This window comes from Megascapheus bottae, chromosome 26 (genome assembly GCF_031878675.1).
Source record: "Megascapheus bottae isolate mThoBot1 chromosome 26, mThoBot2.hap1, whole genome shotgun sequence".
Taxonomy (NCBI): domain Eukaryota; kingdom Metazoa; phylum Chordata; class Mammalia; order Rodentia; family Geomyidae; genus Megascapheus; species Megascapheus bottae.
Genome location: NC_143534.1, coordinates 1,601,231 through 1,628,364, shown reverse-complemented (window position 1 = coordinate 1,628,364; position 27,134 = coordinate 1,601,231). Strand labels below are relative to the sequence as shown.

The 27,134-nt window shown below is 41.1% G+C and overlaps 1 protein-coding gene across 2 annotated transcripts in view; it reads left to right on the top strand.

The window, feature by feature from the left end:
• Nucleotides 1–25,135, top strand: part of Arid4b (AT-rich interaction domain 4B) — a 107,651-nt gene extending 82,516 nt beyond the window's left edge. For both annotated transcript variants that reach the window (XM_090318757.1, XM_090318756.1), the window contains 7 exons: nt 7,032–7,116; nt 9,809–10,001; nt 11,918–13,132; nt 15,226–15,339; nt 17,540–17,755; nt 19,779–19,925; nt 23,372–25,135. In XM_090318757.1, coding sequence (XP_090174883.1) covers nt 7,032–7,116; nt 9,809–10,001; nt 11,918–13,132; nt 15,226–15,339; nt 17,540–17,755; nt 19,779–19,925; nt 23,372–23,502 — 2,101 coding nt within the window. In that variant the 3' untranslated portion in view covers nt 23,503–25,135. The remainder of the gene's footprint in view (nt 1–7,031; nt 7,117–9,808; nt 10,002–11,917; nt 13,133–15,225; nt 15,340–17,539; nt 17,756–19,778; nt 19,926–23,371) is intronic.
• Nucleotides 25,136–27,134: the final 1,999 nt, after the last annotated feature.

Here is a 27,134-nt window from a genome sequence, read left to right as displayed (position 1 = left end):
TTTAGCTTCCTGACAGGATCACAAGTGTGAGCCACCAGCACTCCACAGAGCTGCTGCTTTTTAAAAGTAGTAAAATACAGAATGAGGGATGTAGCCTGGCCTCTTAGCTTATTTATGTAACTCTGTGCTTACTTCCTGAGAGACTAGAAGGCCCTTCCCATAGAGCCTCTGCCTTTTTACTTTCTTACCAGCAACGTATTCAAGTTTCAGTTTTTCTTCTTCCTTGTTTACATGTGTTATTCACTGTTTAAAAACATGTTTAGCCACCCTAATTGATGTGAATGGATATCTCATGCTTTTGATATGTATTTTCCTATCACCTACTCAGTGGTAGAAAATACTCTGTCTTTAAAGAAATGTTTGTTCAGCTTCCTGTACATTTTTTGTGATTGATTTTGCTGAGCTGGAGTAGTTCTTCATATTAATCCCTTATCAGATGTACAATCTGCAAATATTTTCTCCCATTCTGTAGTTTTTCTTTCACTTTCTTTATGGAATACTTTGATGTACAAAAGTTTTTAGTTTTGGTGATGTCTAATATGTGTATGTCATTGTTACCTATGGTATTATATCTAAGAAAGTGCTGTTAAATTCATTATTTTGAAATTTTATGTTTTTGCATAATGTTTAGGCCTTTGATCCATTTAGACTTCATATTTGTATGTGATGGCAGTTCTCTTCTGTAACCCCTTTGGGTCATATACGTTCATCTACTAAGTGGAAGCAAAACACTGTTTAGGGACTGGAATTAATTTGAGTAACAATGCTTATTTCCTTTTTTTTTTTGCCAGTCCTGGGCTTGAGCTCAGGGCCTGAGCACTGTTTCTCAAGGCTAGAGCTCTGCCACTTGATCCTCAGCACCACTTCTGGCTTTTTTTCTATGTATGTGGTACCGAGGAATCGAACCCGGGTCTCCATGCATGCTAGGCAAGCACTTTAACCACTAGGCCAAACTCCCGGCCCGACAATGCTTATTTCCTATTATTTTATCTCATTTTATTTTTTATCTTTGTTAAATATTTTTATGTCACTTTTTACCTTTATTTCTCCATTCCTTCCTTCTCTAGAATATTCTTGTTTTTCATCTTGTACTTTCATGTGCTCTAGTCCCTGCTATGCTACCATTGTATTTAGAAATATTGATAAAAAGTACAAAGCTCTTCAGTTCTATTTAAATTACTATGGTCATGATAAAAGGAAAATAAAGTACTGTAGAAAACCACCTCTTTACTATAGCAAAAAATTTGAAGTCCCATAAAATGAGGTCCATTTGGCTGTTTTCCAAGTTGGTATCTATAAATTTCTCTTTTAGCCAAATGACCTTTGATGGAGTATAAGAAAAAAATATAGTTAGTAAAAAGGATAATTCAGTTATTTGTTATAGTCACATAAATGCTACTTTTTCTTTACATAGTAAATTCAATTCTTTTAACACTGTTTGGGCTGCACTGGGATTTGAACTCAAGGCCTGCTTGGCAAGGACTCTTAACACTTGACTCATGCCCCCAGCCCTTTTTTCTTGGGTTATTTTTCAGATGTTTCTACTTAGTCGGGCCAGGAGTATGTCTTCCCTATTTGTTTCCTGCATTGCTGGGATGACAGGTGTGCGTTAAAATGCTCAACTTTTGTTGGTTGAGATGTAGTCCACAAAACGTTTGCCTAAGCGGGCCTAAAATTTTGTAACTACTGATTTCTGCTTCCCCAGTAGGTAGGATTACAGGTGTAAGCCACCCTGCTCAAAATTCTCCCCCCTCACTTTTTTTTTTGGCCAGTCCTGGGGCTTGAACTCAGCCTGAGCACTGTTCTTGAGCCTCCTCAAGGCCAGTGCTCCCACTGGAGTCATAGCACTACTTCTGGCTTTCTCTGAGTATGTGGTACTGAGGAATAGAACCCAAGGCTTCATGCATGCTAGGGAGGCGTTCTACTACTAGGTCACCGTCCCAGCTCCTCAGAATTGTCTACTAAACCTGATGTGTTCAGTAGTTTTTGGACATGTTTATTCAATAGTTTTATAAATTAGAAGGTATATCAATATTTTTATCTAAATGTATACAAACACAAATTCCCTAAAGGTACTAGACATTAACAAAGAATACTTTGGAGATATTTGAAAAACTCTGTAAGTGCGTCATAATACAAAATTAACGCCACATGTGAACCATTTATAGTGGTGTTTGTGCGTTTGGCTAGTATTCTGTAAATTGTTGGTATTACATATGATCTGTGTCTAAAGACATGCTTAGGGTTTACTTCCTACAATTATAATCCTTAAGACAACCTAATGATATAATTACTTTGCCATTCTGCTGAACTGTTTTTGACTAATCTTAAATATGACTAATCTGTAATACGTTTATATCATTTTCCTGTATTATATTCTTAATTATGAAAACTACTATCCCGGTCTCCTTTTGGATGTTAACTGTTATTGAAAGTGGAAATATGAAATGTTAATAACAGAAGCTATTAAATATTGCTATAGTTAGTAATAATACCTATTAACAGTCATTTTTTTTAATTAATACACTGTCATTTAAGGTATACAGCTAAAAGTATTAAATTGTGATCAGGTGTTTTGCTTTATTTTGTTTTCCGTAAATCTTGCTTTAGATATTGGGTGTTAACACAGCCCTGTAGTCTGAACACTAGACAGGTGAATGAAGGATCATAGATTTTGAGGCCTCTCTGTGCTACACAGAGAGACATTCCCTGTCTCAGAAATCTTCAGAGTAATTAATTAAGCAATTGATCTTGCTTTGAATATTCTATCAGATTAAAATACACATAAATTGAGGTTATATAAAATTTATGCTCTTTTGTATTTTGTCAGAATGTACATGACAAGTTCATAGTATGGTTAATTTATCAAACTTGATTTTTTTAAGTCTTTTTGTTGTCCTCAGGGGTATTTAACTCAGTAGCTTCCTTGTACTTGATTGGCTGGTGATGCCACTGAGCTGCAACTTCTAGAACCTTAAAAGGGAAATTTCTGAACTTACTAATAATATAGTTTAATTTCTACTTTAGATTTGAGATTTGATTTCTACTTTAGATTTTTTAAAAAAAATTAAGTAGTTAACTGTATTGTAATGCATTAGCTTTGTGTGTATATCAAGGCAAAATGTAAAATGCATATTTAACTATTATTGAACAATGATTTTTAAAAAATCATAAAAATATAGGTGATCTTAATATCTTAATGGTTTGTCCTTTAGTAATATGTACATTTCAAGTAGTAGATTTTTAAAGTATTGTATCATTTGTTTTGATGTGAATTTTTAAAAGTATGTTTTATTGCATGTAATTATTATGAAAAAATCATTAAGGGTATAGGTGTGTATTACTGCTTGCTGAATAATATTTCTTTGAAAGTTGGATTTCAGAAGAAGCAAAGTTTGAGCTAAATGTAGGTGTGTTAACCATTTTGGTTAGTGTGTCTGGTTGACTAGCATTTTTCTGTTTTTATTATTCTAAGTGATTTCTTAGATGACCTTCCAGTATATCCAAACAAGAGTCATAAGAATTTTTCTTCAGAATTTATTTTCTCTGGTGAGAGCAAGCATTGAATGGTCTCTGAACGGTATCTGCTTTTTAACGGTATTTAACAACAACAAAAAAGTATGATGTAGCTACTGCTTCAGAATGTTTGCATTGTTTCTGTTGTAACTACTGCTTTAGCATTGTGTTCCAGCTGTGAGTTCTTAGAAGCCAGAAGAGGTTGTGTGTGTGTGTGTAAATCCTCATGGCAAAACACCTACTGCCTAGAGCCCATTACTTAATATGTTCATAAGAGGTGTTTATCAAGCAAATACATCCACCCAGTTCTTGGTCTTACAGTCCTATAATTTTTTAAGTAGTTGTACTAAAAGGTTGCAATTCCATATGTCAGGTTATGATTACAATGCATCTTGGATCACTGCTTCCATCGTTCTCCCTTATTTTCCTCCTCTCAGCCCCACCTTCAGATTTCGTAGTCTAACAATTTTTGATCACTATGTCTAGTTAGTTCATTTTATGTAGATCAGGGAGTATCTGAGACCACAGACGTTCATTGAATTGAGATTGTGTGTGTGCTCATGTCTGTTTCACTAGGTGAATGTTAGACGGTCTCAACAGAATTATTTTAAGATTAGTCATGTATATACTTGAAGAATATTTTCATTAGGAATTTAGATATCAGGTTCCATGTATGGGAATAATTACAATTCATATTGTTGATAAATAGAATTGAAAGGCAGTCTTTTTTTTTTTTTTTTTTGCCAGTCCTAGGCTTGAGCTCAGGGCCTGAGCACTGTCCTTGGACTTTCTCAAGGCTAGAGCTCTACCACTTGAGCCTCAGCACCATTTCCGGCTTTTTTTTCTATGTATGTGGTACCGAGGAATCGAACCCGGGTCTTCATGCATGCTAGGCAAGCACTTTAACCACTAGGCCAAACTCCCGGCCGAAAGGCAGTCATTTTCATCAACTAATATTGCCACTTAAATTGGCACTAATAATTACGCTAGTTAGCATTTCATGGAAGTGTGCATGTGTGCTGTACGTATGCTTATCTGTGTGAGCAGTCCCACACACGTTGCTGTCTCCAGAGCAGGGTCTTGTAAGACAGGCCTTCCACTCCTGGATTGCCGGAGTCTCTCGAGTGGCTGGCATGACAAGCTCCGCACAGCAGTGTGTGCCTGGATTCCCAGGAACGTTCCACCTGCTTAACAGGCAGAGGTGGGAGGATGTTAGTGGAGGCTCCACGTGGGCTGTGTGGTCAAAACCTGTCTCAATATACTCCCTGTCCCCTGAGAAACAAGTACATCACTTGCATCATCTTTGATTAGAAAATTATACTTGTGCATGCTGGAGCTTGCTGGTAGCCCCAGTGAGAAGAGAAAAAAATGGAACAGAATGGAATCAGCTCTGTGAATTAAGATTCACAGGTGCTCAGGTGGTTATAATCCTGCCAGGCCCTGGTCTGATTCTGTATACATTAAGACTGCATTTAAAACCTGCAGAACATAAAAAAATGACTATGTGGCACATAGGATATTTGGATCTCAATAATATAAGTACTTCAATATCTCTCATAATCGGGACTTTATTTATTTGTTTGTTTGTTTTTTTTGCCGGCCCTGGGCTTGAGCTCAGGGCCTGATATAAGTACTTCAGTATCTCTCATAATCGGGACTTTCTTACTTTCTCTCTCTCTCTCTCTCTCTCTCTCTCTCTCTCTCTCTCTCTCTCTCTCTCTCTCTCTCTCTCTCTCTCTCTCTCTCTCTCTCTCTCTCTCTCTCTCTCTCTCTCTCTCTCTCTCTCTCTCTCTCTCTCTCTCTCTCTCCCTCCTTATTTATTTATTTAGCCGGTCCTGGGCTTGAGCTCAGGGCCTGAGCGCTGTCCTTGGACTTTCTCAAGGCCAGAGCTCTACCACTTAAGCCTCAGCACCATTTCCGGCTTTTTCTATGTATATGTGGTTACAAGGAATTGAACCCGGGTCTTCGTGCATGCTAGGCAAGCACTCTACCACTAGGCCAAAATCCCCGCCCAGGACTTTTTATTTTTAACTAGCCCTGGGTCTTGAACTCAGGGACCGGACACTGTCCTTGGGCGTTCTCAAGGCTAGCGTTCTACCACTTGAGCCACAGCACCACTTCTGGCCTTTTCTGTGTATATTGTACTGAGGAATGGAATCCAGAGCGTCTTGCATGCTAGGGAAGCACTCTACCACTAGGCCACACCCCTGGCTCCTAATCAGGACATTTTAATTTACAATCTCATTTTCAGGTTCACATTCCAGAGAATTCAAAATCTCATTTTTTTTGTTATTTATAATAAACATTTCTTTCTTTTCTCCTACTCCCTCTGCTTTCTTCCTCTTCCCTCCTGTCCCCCTCCCTTTTTCACTCCTTGCCTCCCTCACCTCCACTGGATTTTGAGCTTAGGGTTTTACACTGGGTAGATAAGATGTTCTAAATTTTGTAACTTTGTTACACAAAAAGGGAATAACTGCAATGTGGTTTTTTTCTTTTTAGCTTAGTTTTTACTGAAATACTCTTATTATTTTCTCTGTAAGCAGAAGTAATACTTAGCTGACTATAGTCCCTGTAAACTTCTGAAGGCTGCTGGGCCACTGTAATCTTCACTCTTCAGGATCTTGAGATGTGAAGTTCATAGTTTGAAGCCAGCCCGAGCAGGAACGTCTTCTGAGAGAGTCTTATCTCCAATTAGTCACCCAAAAGCCCGAGGTGAAGCTGTGGTTCAAGTGGTAGAGTATTATAGCCTTAAGTGTAAAAGCTTAAAGGATAGCCCCTAGACCCGCAGGTCAAGCCCCAGTCCTAACACATGAATGCACTCATGCGCACACAGCCACACAATTCTAAAGATTTATTAGCATTGAATGGAGAGATCCTCACAGCTCTGTTGACTGCCAGCTATCTATAGGTATAGGAGGAAAGCATCTTAGAACACTGGAACATGGCAGAGTAATGTTTGTCAAGTGTTTTGGGAGCATTTTCTCTAAGGTATTTTGCAGTGACCATAAGTTATAACAAAGCTTTTCTGTCACACAGTGCTGTTGATAACTATATAGTAGCATGTTGTGGTAGCATTTTTTTTCTTTTTTTTATTATTATAAAGGTGGTGTGGAGAGGGGTTATTGTTACGTAAGTCAGGTAATGAGTACATTTCTTTGTGGACAAAGTTGTCCTTTTGATAGCTTCTTGACAGGTCTAAAAAGCAAATTGCCTTCCTTCTGTTTAAGAAGAAAACCAAGTGTAATAGAGAATATTGTGGTTTATTTAACATTTATTGTACAGATTTGATTTCTGTTCCATGAAGCTTTGAAAATGGGGAGTGAATCTGAAAGAATCAGAAGGTTTGGCTCAGCCAGTAGCTAATACTGTGACCTTGAGTAAGTCATTCCAGCTCTTCCTCTGGGCCTTGCTACCTGTTCATAAGATGCCCAATGTAAAATGTGATGAGTATTTTGGCAGTAGTTTCTTCCTTGGTATATGTTTTGCATATTTATGTTAATTTCTTTTAATTTTAGATATGATGAATGGATTAAAGCAGATAAAATAGTGAGACCTGCTGATAAAAATGTGCCAAAGATAAAACATAGGAAGAAAATAAAGGTAAGTATTATTTTGTTATGTACCGCTAGCTGTTAATTAAAGAGTTTTTCCTTGAAAGTGATACATACAGTTAAATGTGTGTGTGTGAGTTACTATTAGCTTTAGGCTCTCAGAGTAACAGAATTAGCCAGTGTAAGCACTGCTATTCTGTTAGTATATGAAAGTGGTTTCAAAGAAGTGCTAAATCTTGGGGAGATTTTTAGCCCCAGTTCCATGTGACCACTCCGCCAGACTTCGCTCGCCCCCATAACCCTTTCCTGTGCTGCCGTCCCAACTAAGGGTCAGAGCACAGTAGCTGGACGTGAGGGGTTTGTACAGTACAAGAAGATGCTCCTAACTATGAAAATACCATAGGTGTCCAGCAAACTCAAGTGAAAAAATAGTGCTAATTTATATTTATAGCTATTACTCATCAAAGTTTTCTAAATGATTTGATTAAAAAATAGGCTAGGAGGACGGCCTAGTGATAGAGTGCCTGCCTAGCATGCATGGAGCCCTGGGTTCCATTCCTCGGTAACACATACATAGAAAAGGCCAGAAGTACTGCTGTGGCTCAAGTGGTAGAGTGCTAACCTTGAGAAAGTACAAGGAGAGTGCTCAGACCCGGATGGTTGGGGGTGGAGGGGAGGGGAAGCCGGACTCCGTGACTCTTGACTATAATCCTAGCTACCTAGAAGGCTAAGATCTGAGGATCTCAGTTCAAAACCACCCAGGGCACTTAAGTTCTTTGAGACTCTTATGTCCAATTAACTACTAGAAAACTGAAAGTGGCACCATGGCTCAAGGGGTAGGACGGTAGCCTTGAGCTGAAGAGCTCAGGGACAGCGCCCAGGTCCAGAGTTCAAGCCCGGCAACTGACAAAGACAAACAACAACAACAAAAACTAGACTATTAAGTGAGTGTTAGAGTTTTTCATCTTTTCAGTGGTTTAATATTTCCTCTGAATCTCAGTCTTCATACTCAGAGAGGAGCTGCCAAATCACACCTTGCTGGGCACAAATGGAGGAAACTATCTCCTTCCACTACTTTATTCTTTTCTCACCATAAATCTGAGTAATCAGTAGCCTAACTCAGGACTTCTTTCCTGGTCTTCACTGTAAAATACACTGTATTTAAATGTTGTTTTTATCTATTACAAGAGCCTGCATGTGTTTGTATGTATGGGGGGGGTTGTTTTACGTGTATATATGTTTTATGTGTACATGTGTACACATGACATTAGTAAAACTAGGCTTTTTTTTTTAATGGGTCATGGGTTTGTTTGTTGTTGGTTTGTTTTTGCCAGTCCTGGGCTTGAGCTCAGGGCCTGAGCACTGTCCTTGGACTTTCTCAAGGCTAGAGCTCTACCACTTGAGCCTCAGCACCACTTCCGGCTTTTTTCTATGTATGTGGTACCGAGGAATCGAACCCGGGTCTTCATGCATGCTAGGCAAGCACTTTAACCACTAGGCCAAACTCCCGGCCCTTGTTTTTTTTTTTTAACTGTTTTTTATTGTCTGGATAATGTAGAGGTTATAGCTACGTTCGTCAGGTACTGGGCACATCACTTCTCCAACCTTGTACCCCTTCTTGTGAGTAAAGCTAGTCTTTATAAAGCAATTTTTAGAGTGGTATTTCTAAGAGGGATAGAAGAGATGAAGGAGAAAGCAATATTATAATGTTACCTTAGGAGGTGTTTTGGGGTTTTTTCTGTTTTTTGGGGGGGTGTTATTTTTTGTTGGTCATGGGGCCTAGACTCTGGGCCTGGGTGCTGTACCTGAGCTCTTCAGCTCAAACCTACCGCCCTACCCCTCGAACCACACCACCACTTCTGGTTTTCTAGTGGTTAACTGGAGATAAGAGTCTCGTGGTCTTTAGTGCCCAGGCTGGCTTTGAACCTCGATCCTCAGATCTCAGCCTCTTGAGTAGCTAGGTTTATAGGCGTGAGCCACCACGCTCGGCAAGGAAGTTTTTCTTAATCCTTTTTGTCATTTCATTTCTTGACAACTTATAGGTATCTTAAAATATTTGATTGTAAGAAAAAGGCAAATGAGTTTTAAGAGGGCCTCCTAATGTTTTGTTACAATGCATTTGTAACAAATGCTGTCATTTGGCTTCATCTTCCTGGAGAGCCACTGCTGCAGAAAGTCCTCTGCAGGCACCTAAAGCCATTCTTTGAACTTTGGGCTAGAGTAAGTTATCGCATCTTTCAGCATGCATGGTGTTTGCTGACTCTGAGATAAAACACTGAAGTGGTGGTACAAGAGCTAGAATAGTCATTTATTCAGCTATGTTCTGAGAATTACGCCTGAGAGTTCTAAGGCAAAGGATCTCACCCTTGTGCCTTTGTCAGAACTATTTGACAGTTCATTGGAAGTTGTATTATGTGGTTCTGTCCTAAGAAGTTCTGAGGATAGGGCTCATTCAACTTTTCCACTCAAGGGTGGTGCTCTACCGTTTGAACCTCGCCTCCACTGTGGCTTTGGAAATAAGAATCTCCTGGTTTTGTCTGCTCTAGACCAGTTTTAAGCCAAGCTGCTTAAATCTCTGTCCTCCTGGTGGGAGCCACCAGCCCAGCCCCTGTGGTTGTTTGAAAGGCTTTCACATCTGCTTTCAGCTTTGTGTTTAAGATGCCATTCACATTATTTCTAATATATTTCTTACGATAAATTGTGGCTAACATACAATACTTCCATTTTTTCCCTTAACCTAGAATAAATTGGAGAAAGACAAAGATGAAAAATACTCTCCTAAAAACTGTAAACTTCGGCGCTTGTCAAAACCACCCTTTCAGACAAACCCATCTCCTGAAATGGTATCTAAACTGGATCTTGCTGATGCCAGAAATTCTGACACAGCTCATATTAAATCCATAGAAATCACTTCCATCCTCAATGGACTTCAAGGTAAGTATTGGTGCAAGTATTTGGTTGTAATTTCTAGAAGTTAAAGTCTTTAAAGTTAAATAAATGACACTGTCAGATTTTTTTTTTTTATGTTGACTCTGTTTTACTTGAAATAAAGTTGACCCTTGGGCCAGGCACCAGTAGATTCTACCTGTAATCCTACTCAGGAGGCTGAGATCTGAGGACTGCAGTTCAAAACCAGCCAGGCAGAAAAGTCCATGGGACACTTATCTTCAGCTAACCCCCAGAGATCTATGGCTCAAAGTGGTAGAGCCCTTGAGTGAAAAAGGCCAGAGACGGTGCCCATGCCCTGAGTTCAAGCCCTGTGGCTGATCCGCCCCACCCCTCAAAAAAATTACCATTGGTTGAGATTTAGAAATCTTTATGCTGTGTAGTAGATCATAAGGGTCTCATTGCTATTCAGTTAACATTTAGTATTCAATCTGAAGCACTCAAATGTTACCCTGTCTGTTGCCAGATGAAGCCGGGTTTGTGTTATACCGTATCAGATTATAAACCTGTATTGCGCGATCTTTGTAAGAAATACCAAACTTTTGCTTTTTCTTGATTCGGTTACAATTTTGTTTGTAATGGCATGGTTAACATACAAGACAGATGGAAGTATTAAATCAAAAAGGCAAGTAGAGTGCCCATGGCTCTAATTTTCTAAGTCTGAGACAGGAGGAAAATCTGATGTGTGAAATAAAGTAAAAGAAGGTATCTCCTTAAATTTATTTTATATTGCTCTTGTGAATTTTAGTTTTATTTATTTTGAATATAAGTTAATTTTGTCCCTTGTTTTAGTTATTTACATGAACTTATATATAGACCTGATTATATATAATATTCTAAAGTCAATTTAAATTTTTTTCCTAATTAGTTCAGAATAGTATATGAAAAACATTTGTACATATATAATTTATAGTGCTAGTAACATTGCACACTAGTATGACTCCACAGTTGTGAACAATGATCACTTCTTATGTCTACTCCCTCCCTCCCTCCCGGGTTGTGTTTGGCTTTGAATTCATTCTATCAGCCTTTTCCTAAAATTTCTTATACTTTTATTTTCTGAACCTTTTTTTGTTTATTCTTGGTTAGAATGTTTGACTGCTGTAATGATTTAGTTTTCAGACACTATATCCTGCAGGTTTTTATATCATAATCTCATACAGAGTGAGCTATGCTTTACATAAAATTAAGTTCATGTTTTTTATGTTTTATCATTTGATGAGTTTGGCAAAAGAGTTCATGGTATAACTATCACTATAGTCGTGTGACAAGTGTCTTAAACTCTTTGAAGCTCACTTTCTTCACTTATAAAAGGCCTGGGAGTTTGGCCTAGTGGTTAAAGTGCTTGCCTAGCATGCACGAAGACCCAGGTTTGATTCCTTGGTACCACATGCATAGAAAAAAGCCGGAAGTGGTGCTGAGGCTCAAGTGGTAGAGCTCTAGCCTTGAGAAAGTCCAAGGACAGTGCTCAGGCCCTGAGCTCAAGCCCAGGACTGGCAAAAAAAAAAAAAGAGAAAAAAAAAAAAAGAAAAGGAAGGTAGCTAGGATCTGGTGGCTTACGCCTGTAATCCTAGCTATTCAGGAAGCTGAAGTCTGAGGATTGCAGTTCAAAGCCAGCTTGGGCAGGAAAGTCTGTGAGACTCTTATCTCCAATTAATAGAAAACCAGAAGTGGCACTGTGGCTCAAGGGATAGATAGGGTGGTAACTTTGAGCTGAGGAGCTCAGGGACAGCGCCCAGGCCCAAGTTCCATGACTAACCAAAACAAACAAACAAACAAACAAACAAAAATCAAGAATGGTGTAAAAGCTTGCTACTTGGAATGGCTCTCTGCATAGTTCCTGAGCTCTAGAGGATGCTGCTTGTGCTCCTATCTGGTCATCTTCCCCTCTTCTTCTCTTCTAGCCTCTGAAAGCTCTGCTGAGGACACTGAGCAGGAAGATGAGAGAGGTGCTCAGGACACAGATGAGAATGGGAAAGAGGAAGCCAAGGGGGACCATTTAACCCACACCAGAAATGAACTTACTGCAAAAGAAGAACAGAACAGCTCCTCTTTGCTAGAAGAAAACAAAGTGCAGTCAGATTTGGTAATGTCCAAACCAGTGTCAAAATCTCCAGAAAGACTAAGAAAAGACATAGAAGGAATCTCAGAAGATACCGATTTTGAAGAAGATGACGAAGTCACAAAAAAGAGAAAGGATGTTAAGAAGGATACAACAGAAAAATCTTCAAAGCCACAAATAAAACGTGGTAAAAGAAGATACTGCAATACAGAAGAATGTTTGAAAACTGGATCACCTGGCAAGAAGGAAGATCGGGCCAAGAGCAAAGAATCACTTTGCATAGAAAACAGCAGTAACAGCTCTTCAGATGAAGATGAAGAGGAAAAATCAAAAGCAAAGATGACACCAACCAAGAAATACAATGGTTTGGAGGAAAAAAGAAAGTCTCTGCGGGCAACTGGTTTCTATTCAGGATTTTCAGAAGTGGCAGAAAAAAGAATAAAACTTTTAAATACCTCTGACGAAAGACTTCAAAACAGCAGGGCTAAAGACCGAAAAGATGTCTGGTCAAGTATTCAGGGGCAGTGGCCTAAGAAAACACTTAAGGAGCTGTTTTCAGACTCTGATACTGAGGCTGCAGCGTCCCCACCCCATCCTGCCCCAGAGGAAGGCGCTGTGGAGGAGTCCCTACAGCCTGTGGCTGAAGAGGAGAGTTGTTCACCTAATACAGAGCTGGAGAAGCTGCCACCAGCCACTATTGACACGAAGCCCATGGAAGAAAAGACAGTTGATGTCAGTGATCGAAAGGCTGAATTCCCAAGTAGTGGCAGTAACTCAGTGCTCAATACCCCTCCCACCACACCCGAGTCGCCTTCATCCGTCACCGCCACAGAAGCCGGTCAGCAGCAGTCTTCTGTCGCAGTGTCAGAGCCCCTGGCTCCCAGCCAGGAAGAGGTTCGAAGCATCAAGAGTGAAACGGACAGCACCATTGAGGTGGATAGTGTGGTGGGAGAGCTGCAGGACCTCCGGTCAGAGGGGAACAGCTCGCCAGCAGGCTTCGACGCCAGCGTAAGCTCCACTAGTAGCAATCAGCAGGAACCTGAACATCCTGAAAAAGGTGAGCGGGGAGGTAGGCCAGTGACATTTTCAATCGAGATGGCTTCGCCGTGCCTGCTGGGACCATGTGCGGTACTTAATGTGGGCTTTTGCAAGGTCATTTGAAGAATGATAGTGAGATGAGTATTTACCTGAATTGCCCATGACATTTCTAGTGGATAGAACCTGAAGCCAGGCTCAGAGTCAGAACTGTTTGAAAATTCATTAGATATAATGGTTGGCTTTGTGGCATGAGCTACTACTCCATTGCATTTCTGGAACTTTGTTTTGCATTTGTTTTTTTGTTTTTTGGGGTTTTTTTTGCCAGTCCTGGGGCTTGAGCTCAGGGCCTGAGCACTGTCCTTGGACTTTCTCAAGGCTAGAGCTCTACCACTTGAGCCTCAGCACCACTTCCGGCTTTTTTCTATGTATGTGGTACCGAAGAATCGAACCCAGGTCTTCATGCATGCTAGGCAAGCACTTTTTTGTTTTGCATTTGTAATGCGGAGCCTCATAAACATTTTGATTAACTGAGAGACCCCTCTACCCTTTATCAAATACTGTATGCAGGGGATTAGAGCAATAGTCTAGGCATGGTTTCCTCAGACAACTTTGCAAACTGATTTCAAGCCTAACTTGCGCAAGTTTCTGAAGGAGTTTGATGTTCTTAGTTGTATTGTCCAGATCTGAAGGATCAGTGTGTATGACTGACACAGAGGATGGGATAAGTGGGGAAGGAGGGAAGGTTAATATACTCAGACCCTGTGTTTAACTCCAGTATTGACTCTAAACACACACACACACACCCCCAAACCCTTATTATATCATTTAAAAATGTAATTCCTAGGCATAGTCAGTTGGAAGAACGGTGGTTTTGAAGAAAGTTTGTCAGAGGGCTGGGAAGGTAGCTTAGTGGCAGAGTGCTTGCCTAGTGTGCATGAAGCCCTGGACTCCATTCCTCATGAACAGAAAGAGCTGGAAGTAGCACTGTGGCTTAAGTGGTGGAATGCTAGCTCAGGGACAGTGCCTAGGCCCTGAGTTCATGCCCCAGGACTGCCCCCGCCCCCCAAAAAAGAAAAGCTTGTGTGATAGCCTCCTCCCCTCCCCATTCTTAGTCAAGCTGGGCATAGTTGCCCATACCTATCATCTCAGTTGTGTAGAAAGCATACGTAGGAGGACAGTGGTACTGCCTATTGGCATAGACGACTCTATTTGGGGGAAAAACATGAAAAGAAAACGTGCACTTGCTAGTCAAGTGCAAGGCCCCAGGGTTCTTAAACCTCAGTATCTCAAACTATGCGAATTCCAACTTGTGTCTAAATCATAGTATTTTGTCTCTATTGAATCTTAAATATCAAGTTTTAGTTTCAGCATATACCTGTCTACAAATTACTAGACTGATAAATTCCCAGTACAACTATTTTAAGTTTATGTCAGCTCCATCTAGATTGCCTTAAGCAGGGCACAGTGGCTCATGCCTGTAATCCTAGTTACTCAGGAGGCTGAGATCTGAGGATCGGAGTTCAAAGCCAGCCCAAGCACTAAAGACTGAGACTCTTCTCTCAAATTAATCATTAGGAAAGTGGAGCTGTGGCTCTAGGGGTAGGGTGGTAGCCTTGAGCTGAAGAGCTCAGGGACAACACCCAGGCCTAGAGCCCAAGTCCCATGACCACCACCCCCACACACACACAAGAAAAAAAAAAAAAAGGAAGACAGTGTCAGTTGCTTATGCCTGTTCTCCTAGCTACTCAGGAGATCTGAGGGTCATGGCTCAAAGCCAGCCTGGGCACCAAAGGACCTGAGACTCTTATCTCCAATTAAACACCAGAAAATGGGAAGTGGTGCTGTGGCTCAAATGGTAGAATGTGATCCTGGAGCAAAGAGCTCAGGGACAGAATCCAGGCCCAGGATTCAAAACCTACTACTGACCTCTCCCCCACCCCCAAAAAAAGGGGAAAAAATATTTAAGGTTTACTATTTAAGCATTTGGCTCCATTAATGACAATTTTGAGATTTCTACTAATTTTGTCATGGTTTATGTGTGTCATTTTCAGAACTGTTATTGAAAATTTGGTTTGATTCTATTTTGTTCCATTTAATTCTTCTCTGTTGTAGCCTGTACAGGTCAAAAGAGGGTGAAAGATGCTCAGGGAGGAGGAAATCCATCGAAGAAGCAGAAAAGAAGCCATAAAGCAACCGTGGTGAACAACAAAAAGAAGGGGAAGGGCCGTAAGTGTGAAACCACCCTCAATTTCACAACCCAGAAATACACTTAGAACTTTAGGAGGTGGCCTCTGAGGTTATGGGATAGCTCCACCTGATAAAAGTCACACACCAAAGCTTTCTAGGGTAACCCTAAGCAAATTGGGAATATTCAGTTGCTGGTAGTCTTGTAAAAAATATCTAGCATAATGGAAACAAAAGCATTTTTATTACCTTCACATTAGATGCATCATATTTTGCGAAATGCATATATATATTATATATATATTTTTTTCAAGTTTGATTGATTGATTGATTTTTTGTGTAGGTCTTGGGGCTTGAACTCAGGGCCTGGATGCCATCCCTGAGCCATTTTGCTCAGAGCTAGTGTTTTACTTATTTACTGAGCCACAGTCTACTTCTGGCCTTTTTGCTGATTAATTGGAGATAAGAATTGCTAACCCTACAGGTTACAGGCCTGTACACCTAGCTTTTATTTTATTTTTTGTTACAGTGATATTGGTTAATTACTGATTCTTCGAGGCAAAAAAATCTGCATAGAAGTAAACAGTCAAGATAGCTCTCTAGGCCTGTATATGGCCTGTAATCCCAGCCTGGGCTACCTAGTGAGACCCTGTTTCAGAAAAGACGTGGCTTTGGAGGTGTAATTCCAGCAGTGCCAGTCTGTAACACTTCTTTCCAGTGCAACTTGCCATGTGACCTAAGAGCAGCATACAGTACTTGTGCAAAGTATGTTTTACTAAAAACTAACGACGACGCTTGTCCTCTGCCTGCAGAGATTATAATGCTCGTATTTCTCCTGAAGGCAGCACATTGGATCTCTTTTGTAGACCAAGAAGTAGAAAATATGTGAAGAATTTTTTTTCAGGTGCCCCACACTGACCTCCTGCGGCTCTTCCAGGAGACTCCTGCCACCTCCACTGCCTGACCTTTGCTAGCAGCTCCCTTGGCTGCACTTCAGTGCAGAAAAAGCCATTCGGCCAGCTCGCTGAGGTTCTGCTGAGCCCCTGTGACTCGAGGCGGTGAATATGGCATCCCTTGGGTCCCGGGTTGGCTGTGCCCAGCAGGCCAGGACAGGCGCACCGAGGCCAGTGACTGCACAGCAGAAAGGCGGGTGGGGCTGGGAGAGGATTATTGTAAGGTAGATGTGAAAGAAAAGTCTCTAGTCCTGAAACCTTTACAGCAGAAGTGCTTGCTTTGTACTGTCCTTTACCTTGGAAATACTTTTTAGGTTTTCAGAGCCTATTTTTGGGGGGAGGGACAGGGTGGTTATTGTAGTTGAGGAATGATAAGTACATGTTACATGGGTTATCACTTACTTGGCATAATTGATAGGCTATTTAAAATGTCTTTTTTTTTAAAAAAAAACATTATAATGTTTTTGTCTTTTCGTCTTCACCATTTATAGTAGGAACATAACTCAAATGTTAGAACACCTAAAGCAAGTATAAGTCCCTGAGTTGAGTCCTAGTACCACTTTAATTAATATATCCACATAGAGTGAGGTACAGCTGGTTGTGTTCTCTCATTTTAACTATTGGGTTTCTGCCATGGTAAATAAAAATGAATTAACCATTCTTTGAGGATAGTGAAGTGGAATAACTAATGAAATATAAAATAATAGTATGTATCCAGAAAGTGCTAATCTGTAATACTCGCTTTCTTACCACGAATTCACCAGTAAGCTGTCAAGGTTACCTATTCCTGTTTTATACCAAAACATGATTGGCAAACACAGGATTGGCATGATCATTACAGAGATTTCTGGGTTCTTCATACATGACTGATGATTTATCTTAGTTACACTACAACTTAGGAGTTACATAAGAAATTTGTTAGACATCTAAAAATGGAGAGTATTTTTCTCCTGAAGGAATTCTTTATTGAGTTCACAGTTGTGAGGAATTGGAAAGTGTGCATGCATATAGCCTATGTTTAGCCATCATATGATAATCAGATTTGACAGTCTGCATAACAGAACGAAAGAGCAGTGTGACAGAAAAAATTTTAAGACTATTACTGAAAAGTTTAGGTAACAAAAGCTTTGCTTTTCCTTAATAGCAAGAAGTATCTTCACATGTGGTTTTTAGGGTTTATAGTTAGGTTGTCAGAAAACTCAATTTATTAATTTTAAGTTACCTACTACAGTCAGTGGCAAATTCATTCCTAACTTTTTGCTTACGAATAACTCTTCTTTTCCTTTCAGCGAACAGTAGTGATAGCGAGGAACTGTCAGCTGGTGAAAGTGTCAGTAAGGCTCAGCCGATGAAGTCAGCCTCCGCAGGACTGAAGTCCCACGGTTCCAAATCTCCTGCAAGGACACAGTCTCCTGGAAAGTGTGGGAAGAATGGGGATAAGGACCCTGATCTCAAGGAACCCACCAATCGGTTACCCAAGGTTTACAAGTGGAGTTTTCAGATGTGTAAGTAAAGTTTCCCTGTCCATTAGAATGTGCAGATACATGGAACCACCGCCTTCTGGGAGCTAGGAACGCACGCACCAAACACACAGAACTTTTTTCCTGGGTCCTGGGCTTGGTGTTCCGGGGCTCTACTACTTCAGCCATGGCTCCGTGTGGGGTTTTTTTGGGGGGGGGTCGAGGGAGGTGACTGACTATAGAGATAGGAGTTTACTGGGCTTTCCCGCTTAGTCTGGCTTTGACCTGTAAACCTCAGATCTCAGCCTCCTGAGTATGCATGAGCCACTGGTACCCAGCTCATACATATCATTTTAATGGTTTGCCATCTTCCATTTTACTTGTAAATGTATTTTTTTGTTTTAGTACTAGGGATTTAATTTAGGGCTTCACATTTTATAGGAAGGGCTCTACCCCTTGAGCTACATTTTTTGATTTAGTTATTTAAAAAAATTTTTTTTTGAACCCAAGGCATTTATTATTTGACTAGTGTTTGAGTGGAAGATTTTTCAATTTTTTATTGTTATTTAAAGGTGATGTATAGAGAGGGCTTTCTTTTTGGACTGACAGTTACGTTCTGCTATAGTCTAACTTATTTTTGTCAGCAGTCAATCTCGCGCTGTGATTGGGCGGAGGGCACTCACTAAATTTTTTATCTAGCCTGGCCTCAACCTATATACCTCCCATCTCTACCACTTGAGTAACTGAACTGTAGGTTATAGTTTTAATACCTCCTACCCAAAGATGAATTTTCAAATTGTAGGGATACTATGTATAGGTACAGGAATTTTAGCATTGATTGTGGCACAGAAGCAATCCCAGTACTTGCAAGGTAGAGATAGAGGAAGATCATGATTTTTTGAGGCCAACCCAGGTTACATAGTATGACTGTGTCAGAAAACAAAACAAAAGAAGCTGGTGGGTCACGCCTGTAATCCTAACTTCTTAGGAGGCTCAACTGAAGACCAAGATTTGAAGCCAGTCCACGAGGCTCTTTAAACTGGTGAAAAAGGGATGGAAGTGGAGCTGTAGCTCAAGTGGTAGTGTTCTGTCCTTGAGCAAAAAGCTCAGGAACAATGCCTAGACCCTGAGTTCAAGCCCTCCAGAACTGGTGAGGAAAGAAAGAAAGAAAAGAGCCCGGAACCTTTACACCTTCTGTAAGCCTACCTATTCATTAGGCTGAATTAATCAAGACGGCAGCTTGAATCTAGCTCAGGCAGAAGAGTCCATGAGACTCTTCTTTCCAGTTAACCAGTCAGTTAAGAACAACAACAAAAAGCTGGATTGGAGGAGACGTGGTTCAAGTGGTTAGAGTGTCAGCTGCAAGTGAAAAGGCCAAATGAGAACCAGTGGTCTCTCACGCCTGTAATCCTAGCTACTCAAGAGGCTGAGATCTGAGGATCGTGGTTCAGAGCCAGCCTGGACACAAAGAGACTCGTATCTCCAGTTAACCACGAGAAAACTGGAAGTGGCGCTGTGAGCCCTAAGTGTAGAACCCTAGCCTTGAGTTGAGCTGAAGAGCTCAGGGACAACGCCCAGACCCAGAGTTGAAGCCCTATGGCTAACAAAAAAAGAGAAAGAAAAGTCAACTGAGAACTCAAGTAACAGAGTTCAAGCTCCAGTTGTAGTACACGCATACATACCCCTCACAGAAAGGAGGAAGGAAGACACTAAGGAATTTGGGCCTTGGTCATAGTGTCTTGGAGTCTGAGCACGCTCAGTCAGCACCTGTATTCCGTGCCTGATTCCAGGACAGGACGGGCCGTGTGGGAGGGAAACACGCAGAAGTGGGCCTGTGTTGAGATGGTCACTGCTGTGTAGATCATGCGGCCCCGCCCCTTGATCTTGTGCTTCAGCCTCCTGGCAGCGAGGATTCCAGACGTGGGCCGATCGCTATACCTGGCGGAGATTTCACTTTCATCCACCTCTGTCGCTTCTCAACCCTTACCATATGTTTAGTTTTTCCTTTTTTGCACTAGTTTTTTTTTTTTTTCAAACTACATCATTAATGAAATTTTTAAATTGACAGCGGACCTGGAAAATATGACAAGTGCCGAACGCATCACAATTCTCCAAGAAAAACTGCAAGAAATCAGAAAACATTACCTATCATTAAAATCTGAAGTAGCTTCCATTGATCGGAGGAGGAAACGTTTAAAGAAGAAAGAGAGAGAAAGTAAGCATTTTCCCTTTTTGTTAGCATTAGTCAGTTCATTACTGTTTGTCTTTACCTAACTTTTATTATTCTTTATTTTCTTAGTCTGTAACACAGATATTTCTTTTTTCTTTTCTTATTGGTTGTGGGGCTTGATCTCTGGGCCTGGGTGTTATCCCTGAGCTCTTCAGCTCAAGGTTACCGTCCTACCCCTGGAGCCACAGCTCCACTTCCAGTTGTTTATTTATTTTATTTATTTTTGCCAGTCCTGGGCTTGAGCTCAGGGCCTGAGCACTGTCCTTGGACTTTCTCAAGGCTAGAGCTCTACCACTTGAGCCTCAGCACCACTTCTGGCTTTTTTCTATGTATATGGCACCAAGGAATTGAACCTGGGTCTCTTGCATGCTAGGCAAGCACTCTACCACTGGGCCAAACTCCTGGCCCACCACTTCCGGTTTTTTAAGAGGCTAGTTGGAGAGTCTCATGGTTTTTAGTGCTCGGGCTGGCTTTGAACCTTGATCCTCAGATCTCAGTCTCCTGAGTAGCTGGGATGACAGGCGTGAGCCGCTGCACCCGGCTACACAGATTATTTCAAATCATGAAGCACCTAAAAGTTTGACTACGTAATAACAGTGGAAAGCACTATCTAGCAAATTGAGGCATGTTAAGGCAGTAACTGGATAGGTTACTTTTATTTTTGATTAACAGACATTTAATTAACACATATTCTTCTACCTCTAATGGAGCATAGGATGATATCCCAAACTTGAGGCCTATGTTGTCATCCTCCAACATTTATCACTTTTTCATTCAGTAGCTAGGCACTGGTAACTCGTGCCTTATAACCCAGCCAGTCAGGAGATTGAGGGATCCATTTAATTCCCAAAAGCCTGGAAGTGAAACTGTGGCTTAAGTGATAGAGGGCTGGCACCAAGTAAAAAGAGCTCAGAGATACTTCCCTGGACCTGAGCTTGAGCCCCATGACCAGCACCAGAAAAAAAAAAAAAAAATGCAAATCTTTTTGAGCTGTTTTGTGTTGTGATAGAATGTTGTCCTTTGTGACCAATACTGTAATGCCCTCCTGATCTGCCCTGTGACCTCCTTCCTTCCCCTCTTCATCCTCTGGCAATCATTGTCCTACTTTTTACTTCCATGAGATTTTAACCACAGATGAGATCATGTGGTGCCTGCCTTAGTTCACTTGACATTGGGATCTCTCGGCCTAGTGTACTGTTTGCCTAGCATGCACAAAGCCCTGGGTTTGAGTCCTCAGTATCACATACACAGAAAAAACCACAAGTGGCACTGTGGCTCAGTGACAGGGCTCTAGCTTTGAGCAAAAATGTTCAAGGACAGAGCCTAGGCCTGAGTTCAAGCCCTAGGACTGGAGGGAAAAATTATGATCTCTGGTCTATGTGCATTGCTATTAAAGACTGGATTTCATCCTGTTGTGGCTATACTTTTTGTTGTTGCTGCTGCTGCTGTTGTATGGTCGTGGGGGCTTGAACTCTGGGCCTGGGCGCTATCCCTGAATTCTTCAGCCCCTGCCCCTGAAGCCACAGAGCCATTTCCAGTTATGTAGCAATTAATTGGAGCTAAGAGTCTCACTGACTTTAGTGCCCAGGCTGGCTTTGAACCTCGATCCTCAGATTTCACCCTCTTGAGTAGATATGTTTACAGATGTACGCCGGCGAGTCTGGCTACTTTTTTTTTGGGGGGGGGGTTGGTTGTGGGGCTTGAGCTCTAGATCTGGGTACTGTCCCTGAGCTCTTCTGCTCAAGGCTAACAGCCCCACTTCCTGGATATACTTTTTTGCTAGCATTCCTCTGTTGGTAGGCACTTAGGGTGGCTCTGTACCTTAGTTATGGCAAACGAAGCAGATACAAGTTCTCTGTATATGTTGATCTCCCATCCTTTTGTATCCACTCTGTTGTAGAATCTTCATGTTATTTTCCCTATTGGATGTACTAGTTGACATTTGCACCAAGAGAATAAAGCAATTTCCTTTTCTCTACTGAACAGGTTACTTTAGATTACAATTAGGCATTTTAAGAGAGACCTGAGTGACTGGAGAAAATACAGTAAAGTCTTAGAGAAAGGGCTGTCCTATAGACTTAATGACTTAAAGCAATAGAACTCTTACTTTCTCACATTTCTGAGGCTAAAAGTCCCCAAGCTAAGATGCCAGCAGGTCTTTCTCTGAAAGCCAATTATGTTTGTTTATAGACGGCCACCTTCTTGCCATGTCCTTACTTTTTTCTATGGACACCAGTTCTGTCTCAGTTCTTCGTTATTATTGATCTCCAAATACAGCCCCACTGGATGTGCATGTTCTCGTGGGTACGTGCTGTTCCTAACAGGAGAATGTCCACTTTGAGGCAGAGGCTCCTTTCCTGTAGAGAACTGCCCTGTGAAGTAAAAGTTTGATTTGTTTCAATAAATATTTGCAGTTGTTCTTTAAAGCATTTATTTGGTGCCAGTACTGGGACTTGCACTTGTTCAGCTTTCTTACTCACTGTGAGCACTCTACGACTGAGCCATGGGTACAGCCCTACTTTTTGGTGGTTATTTTGGAGATGGAATCTAGTGAACTTTTCTGCCTTGGTTGACCTCCAAATGTGACCTTCTAGATTCCAGTCTCCTTTCTTTGTAGCTAGATTACAGACATGAGTCATCAGCTGAGCCTCCCCATTCTTTCACCTTTAAATTCATAAGAAAACTCCCAGTGGCAGAAAACAAGAATAATTAGGGGATAAATGAAGACTTCTCCTGTTTGATGTCACAACTCCTGTAGTATTTATTGAAGAAAACAAAGGCTGTATTTAAAATACATCTTACAGACAGGATATAGTTTTCCCCTTTCTCTTCTTTTGGCAGTGGTGGGGACAGAACTCAGGCCACAGAGCAACTAAGCAAGCACTTTGCCACTGAGTCATGCTTGCAGCCTTATTCCTCCTCTTTGATCCATGCGAGATTCATCTCTGGCCCACTTTTGTAGTTTGGCATTGTCTAGCAGTCTGAGATATAGTGAGATATAGTAGCTCTCCTTTTTTTTTTTTTTTTTTTACTGCTTTTAACAATTTATGGCTATGCATTCTGGGGGCACTGGCAGGAGACTCTTGAGTTGGGAGTCAGGTTGAGCTGCCATATGAGACCGTGTCTCAAAAGGAAAAGAAGGAAGTGGCGGTGTGGCTCAAGGGGTAAGGTGGTAGCCTTGAGCTGAAGAGCTTAGGACTGATGCACAGGGCCCAGAGTTTAAGTCCCACAACCGACCAAAAAAAAAAAGGAAAAGAAACCAAAAGGATGCAAAGCTTGGAAAGTTCAAATCCCAGCATCACCAAAAAAGGGGGGAAAATGTTATTTCCAAGCTAAATGATTTTGGAGAGTACATGAAAATGTGAAGTGCTTTTCTTTTTTCCATTGTTAGGCATGCTTTCTAAATGCATGGCTTGGTCTCCTTTCCTCAGGTGCTGCCACATCCTCCTCCTCCTCCTCCTCCCCCTCCTCCAGTTCCATAACGGCGGCAGTGATGTTGACGTTAGCGGAACCATCCATGTCCAGTGCGTCACAGAATGGAATGTCAGTTGAGTGCAGGTGACAGCAGGATTTGCTAGAGCACTTTGCACTTAATGGCTGTTGGGGGCCACGTCCTTTTTATACTGCACAGTGGCACAAAAAATCAGACAAGCACTATTTTCTATTTTAAAAAATGTTTCTTGAAAAGCTGACTTGGCACTTAAGTGCACTTTTTTATGAAGAAAAAGTACAATGAACTGCTTTTCCTCAAGCAATAATTGTTTCCAACTTGTCTGGGAGTTGTGTGTCTGGTAACTTGGGGGCCTTCCACTGTGGTCAATGGAGGCTTTTCACTGCCTGTAGAGACAATGCAGTAAGCAGAGTAAGGGTGGGGGCAGAACCTGTTAAGATACCTGACTGTATATGTATTCCCTTGTATTTTGTTAAAGCTGGAACATTTGATATTTTTCCATTTATTTATGAAAAAATATGAACCTATTTTCATTTGTACAAGCAAATTGTTTTTTAAAGCAAGTCACCATATGGTGGCTCTAATTGTATAAGTCAAGCACATGTAATAAATTCAAAACCTGCAGTTAACAGGATATTAGACATCAATCCTGGTAACCAAATATTAAAGATTCTCTTTAAAAAAACATAGACTGCACATGTTTACAGGTTTGAATTAGGCTAAAAGGTCTTTGCAGTGGCTTTTCACGCCCCTTTAATTGGAACGGAACTACTGTACTTTGCCATTTTTCTATAAATCAGTATTTTTTTTTAATTTTGATATAATACATTGTGTGAAAAAAGAAAATGGCTAATAAACTGTATTAAATCTTAAACAATGTATAAAGATTATAGCCAGTTCAAAGTGTATATTTATTCATAATGAATTATAACAGTTATATTTTTGTGTTTTCTTGTAAATGTTTCTTTTCCCTTAAATACAGATAATTCATTTGTATTGCTTATTTTATTATGAGCTTACAACAAAAAGACTTCAGGAACAAACTCTATTGGTGTGGCTGAAGGTTGATAATATGACCTGTCTCACAGCGATGGTGGTTATTTTAAGTATAAATAGCTAATTGGGGAAGTAGGTCTATAAATTTAAATGCCTTGTATAAAATCCAATATGAACAGGAGATTGTTTTCACTTGTGTTGACTTTATGTTGTATGACTCAATCTCTGTTCTGTTTGGCACTTGTATTTAATTCCTCACCTTTGTAAGACATTTGTATATTGCGGATATGTTCATTGAAGCTATTTAATACCTGGCACTGTTAATACACAGTCCTTTATTGTACAGACTGTTTTACTGTTTTACTTGTAGTTCTGTGTGCTTTTTTTGAATGGGGCTGGCATGTTTTCTTTGTTTCTGGCAGTACGACATGTGAGAATCTCGAAACGTTTTGTTGTAGACGCTAACGTCAGAATCCTTACTCCTTTACATTCAACTTTTCTAAGAAAAGCATTTTCAGTCTTGTAGTGTGTGCTTACAGTAACTAATTTTGTTGAAAATGGTTTCAAGTTATTCAGATGTGTACAGGACTGTAAAGATTTGTTGACAGCAAAATGTTGAAGAAAAAGCTTATAGAATAAAAGCTATAAAGTATATATTAGGATCTGCAAACATGAAGAATTATGTAATATATTGTACAAATGTAAGCAAAGGCTCTGAAATAAAATGCCATAGTTTGTGAATCCTTGATTTTTGTTTCTAAAAGATGAAGTAATTTTAGTTTATTTCTTTATGCGATAACTAGAACGTGTGTGTGTGTGTGTGTGTGTAAACACATATACATGTGTGTATGTGCATGAGCTACACCGGGTTCCGCCCTTAGCAAGCCTAAAGAAAAGTCCATTAACCATGTAAGTAGGTGTTTTAGGCCTTTTGAAAGCTCGAAAACTTGCATATATTATACTTGAGCCTGCAGATGGTTTTGTTATGACTTAAGAGACTTGTCCAAAGTAAAGCATTTTTCTTGACAGGAAAGTGGTTATGTTTCCTAGGCTGGCATGGAACCCAAGTCTTATTGCTCCCGGTCTTCAGGACCCCGAGGTTACAGACCAGTGCTACCATACCAGGCTTTGTTTGTTTTAAAGTCTCCAGTGATTTCGTTTTTATTTCTTTACTTGCCAGTCAGGGCCTGGCCACTGTCCCTGAGCCTCTCTGCGCAGGGCCAGCACTCTACCACTTGATTCGCAGTACCATGTCTGGCCTTTTGTTTATGTGGCACTGAAGAATCGAACCCAGGGCTTTGTGCATGCTAGGCAAGCACTCTACCACCAAGCCACCTTCCCAGCCCCAGGATTGGGGTTTGAAGTCAGCCCTGGCAGAAAAGTCCATGAGACTATATAATTAATGAGCAAAAAGCAGGGATGGAATCGTGGCTCAGGTAACAGAACAAAAGCCACAAGTAATAAATTAACAATAAGCACTTGAAGCCCTGTGTTCAAGCCCATTACTGGCAAAATCAAACTTCAGGAAGCCTTGTGGATTGTTATTAATAACCTGTCTAGGGAGCTGGGAGTGTGGCTAGTGGTAGACTGCTTGCCTAGCACGCACAAAGACCGGGTTCAATTCCTAGCTACCACATACATAGAAAAACCCAGAAGTGGTGCTGTGGCTTAAGTGGTAGAGCTCTAGTCTTGAGAAAGTCCAAGGATAGTGCTTAGGCACTGAGTTCAAGCCCCAGGACTGGGGGCAGGGGGGAGGAGAGGCTGTGTAAACTTTAATTACCTCTCTGTTGTTTTTCAGTTTTAGCTGAACACCAGACTTTTAATAATATGTAACTGAAACCATGCTCCATAGAATGACTGGAGTTGTGCTAGAATTACTGTCCTTGAGGACGTTCTTGCTCTAAAGGATCTGGGAATTCATTACAGTACTAGAATGTCACCTAATTTTACTCCTCATCCAAACTAAATTACATTAGTTTACTATCAAAGTAGCAACTATTGTTAGAGTGGGATTTTCTTGTTAATATGGAATGATCTGTCTAGGTGGCTAGAACTTATGAAATCCACTGCATGTCAGTAGCTCTTGCCCTAGCTGTTCATGAGGGTGAGATCTGAGGATCGTGGTGCAAAGGCTAAACAAATTGGAGAAACTCATCTTGAAGGCACCAGCAACAACATAACAAATGTTGATTGGCTCAAGTGGCCTCTGTGTGTGTGTGTGTGTTGGGGGGGGATGCTGTCCTCCAGAGAAATGGTTTCATGGTGGAAGTATGAGAAAATGTCAAATGGATTGCTAACCTACATAATGAAGAAGAGCTTAAGCAGGGCAGCACAGAACACAGGGATGCTGTGACTGAGGGCATGGACAGATAAGGGAGTCACCAGCCAAGACATGCAAGCTGAAGTGTCATGGACCAGTCCAGAGGGCCCAAAGGAGAAGCCTGCAGCATGTCAGATGGAACATCGTTGTTGCAGTGGCAGGTAGACAAGAGATGGGGTTAGGCGACATTCCCCCCACCCCAATTAAAGGATAAAGACTGAGCTAAATTCGTGGACAGGGTTTTGAAATAGACTACCAACGTGGAAAATGAGCAGCCATCAAAGCCAGCCCCACTGTTTCCAGAAAGGGCTTCACCGAGTTGCTTAGGGTGCCGCCCGCTTGGATGCTCCTGAGAACTGAGTTCCAGCACGAGCCCTGTGCCTGGCCTGCCGTCCCCGGGCCGTCCTGGCTGGGGAGGACTGCCGAG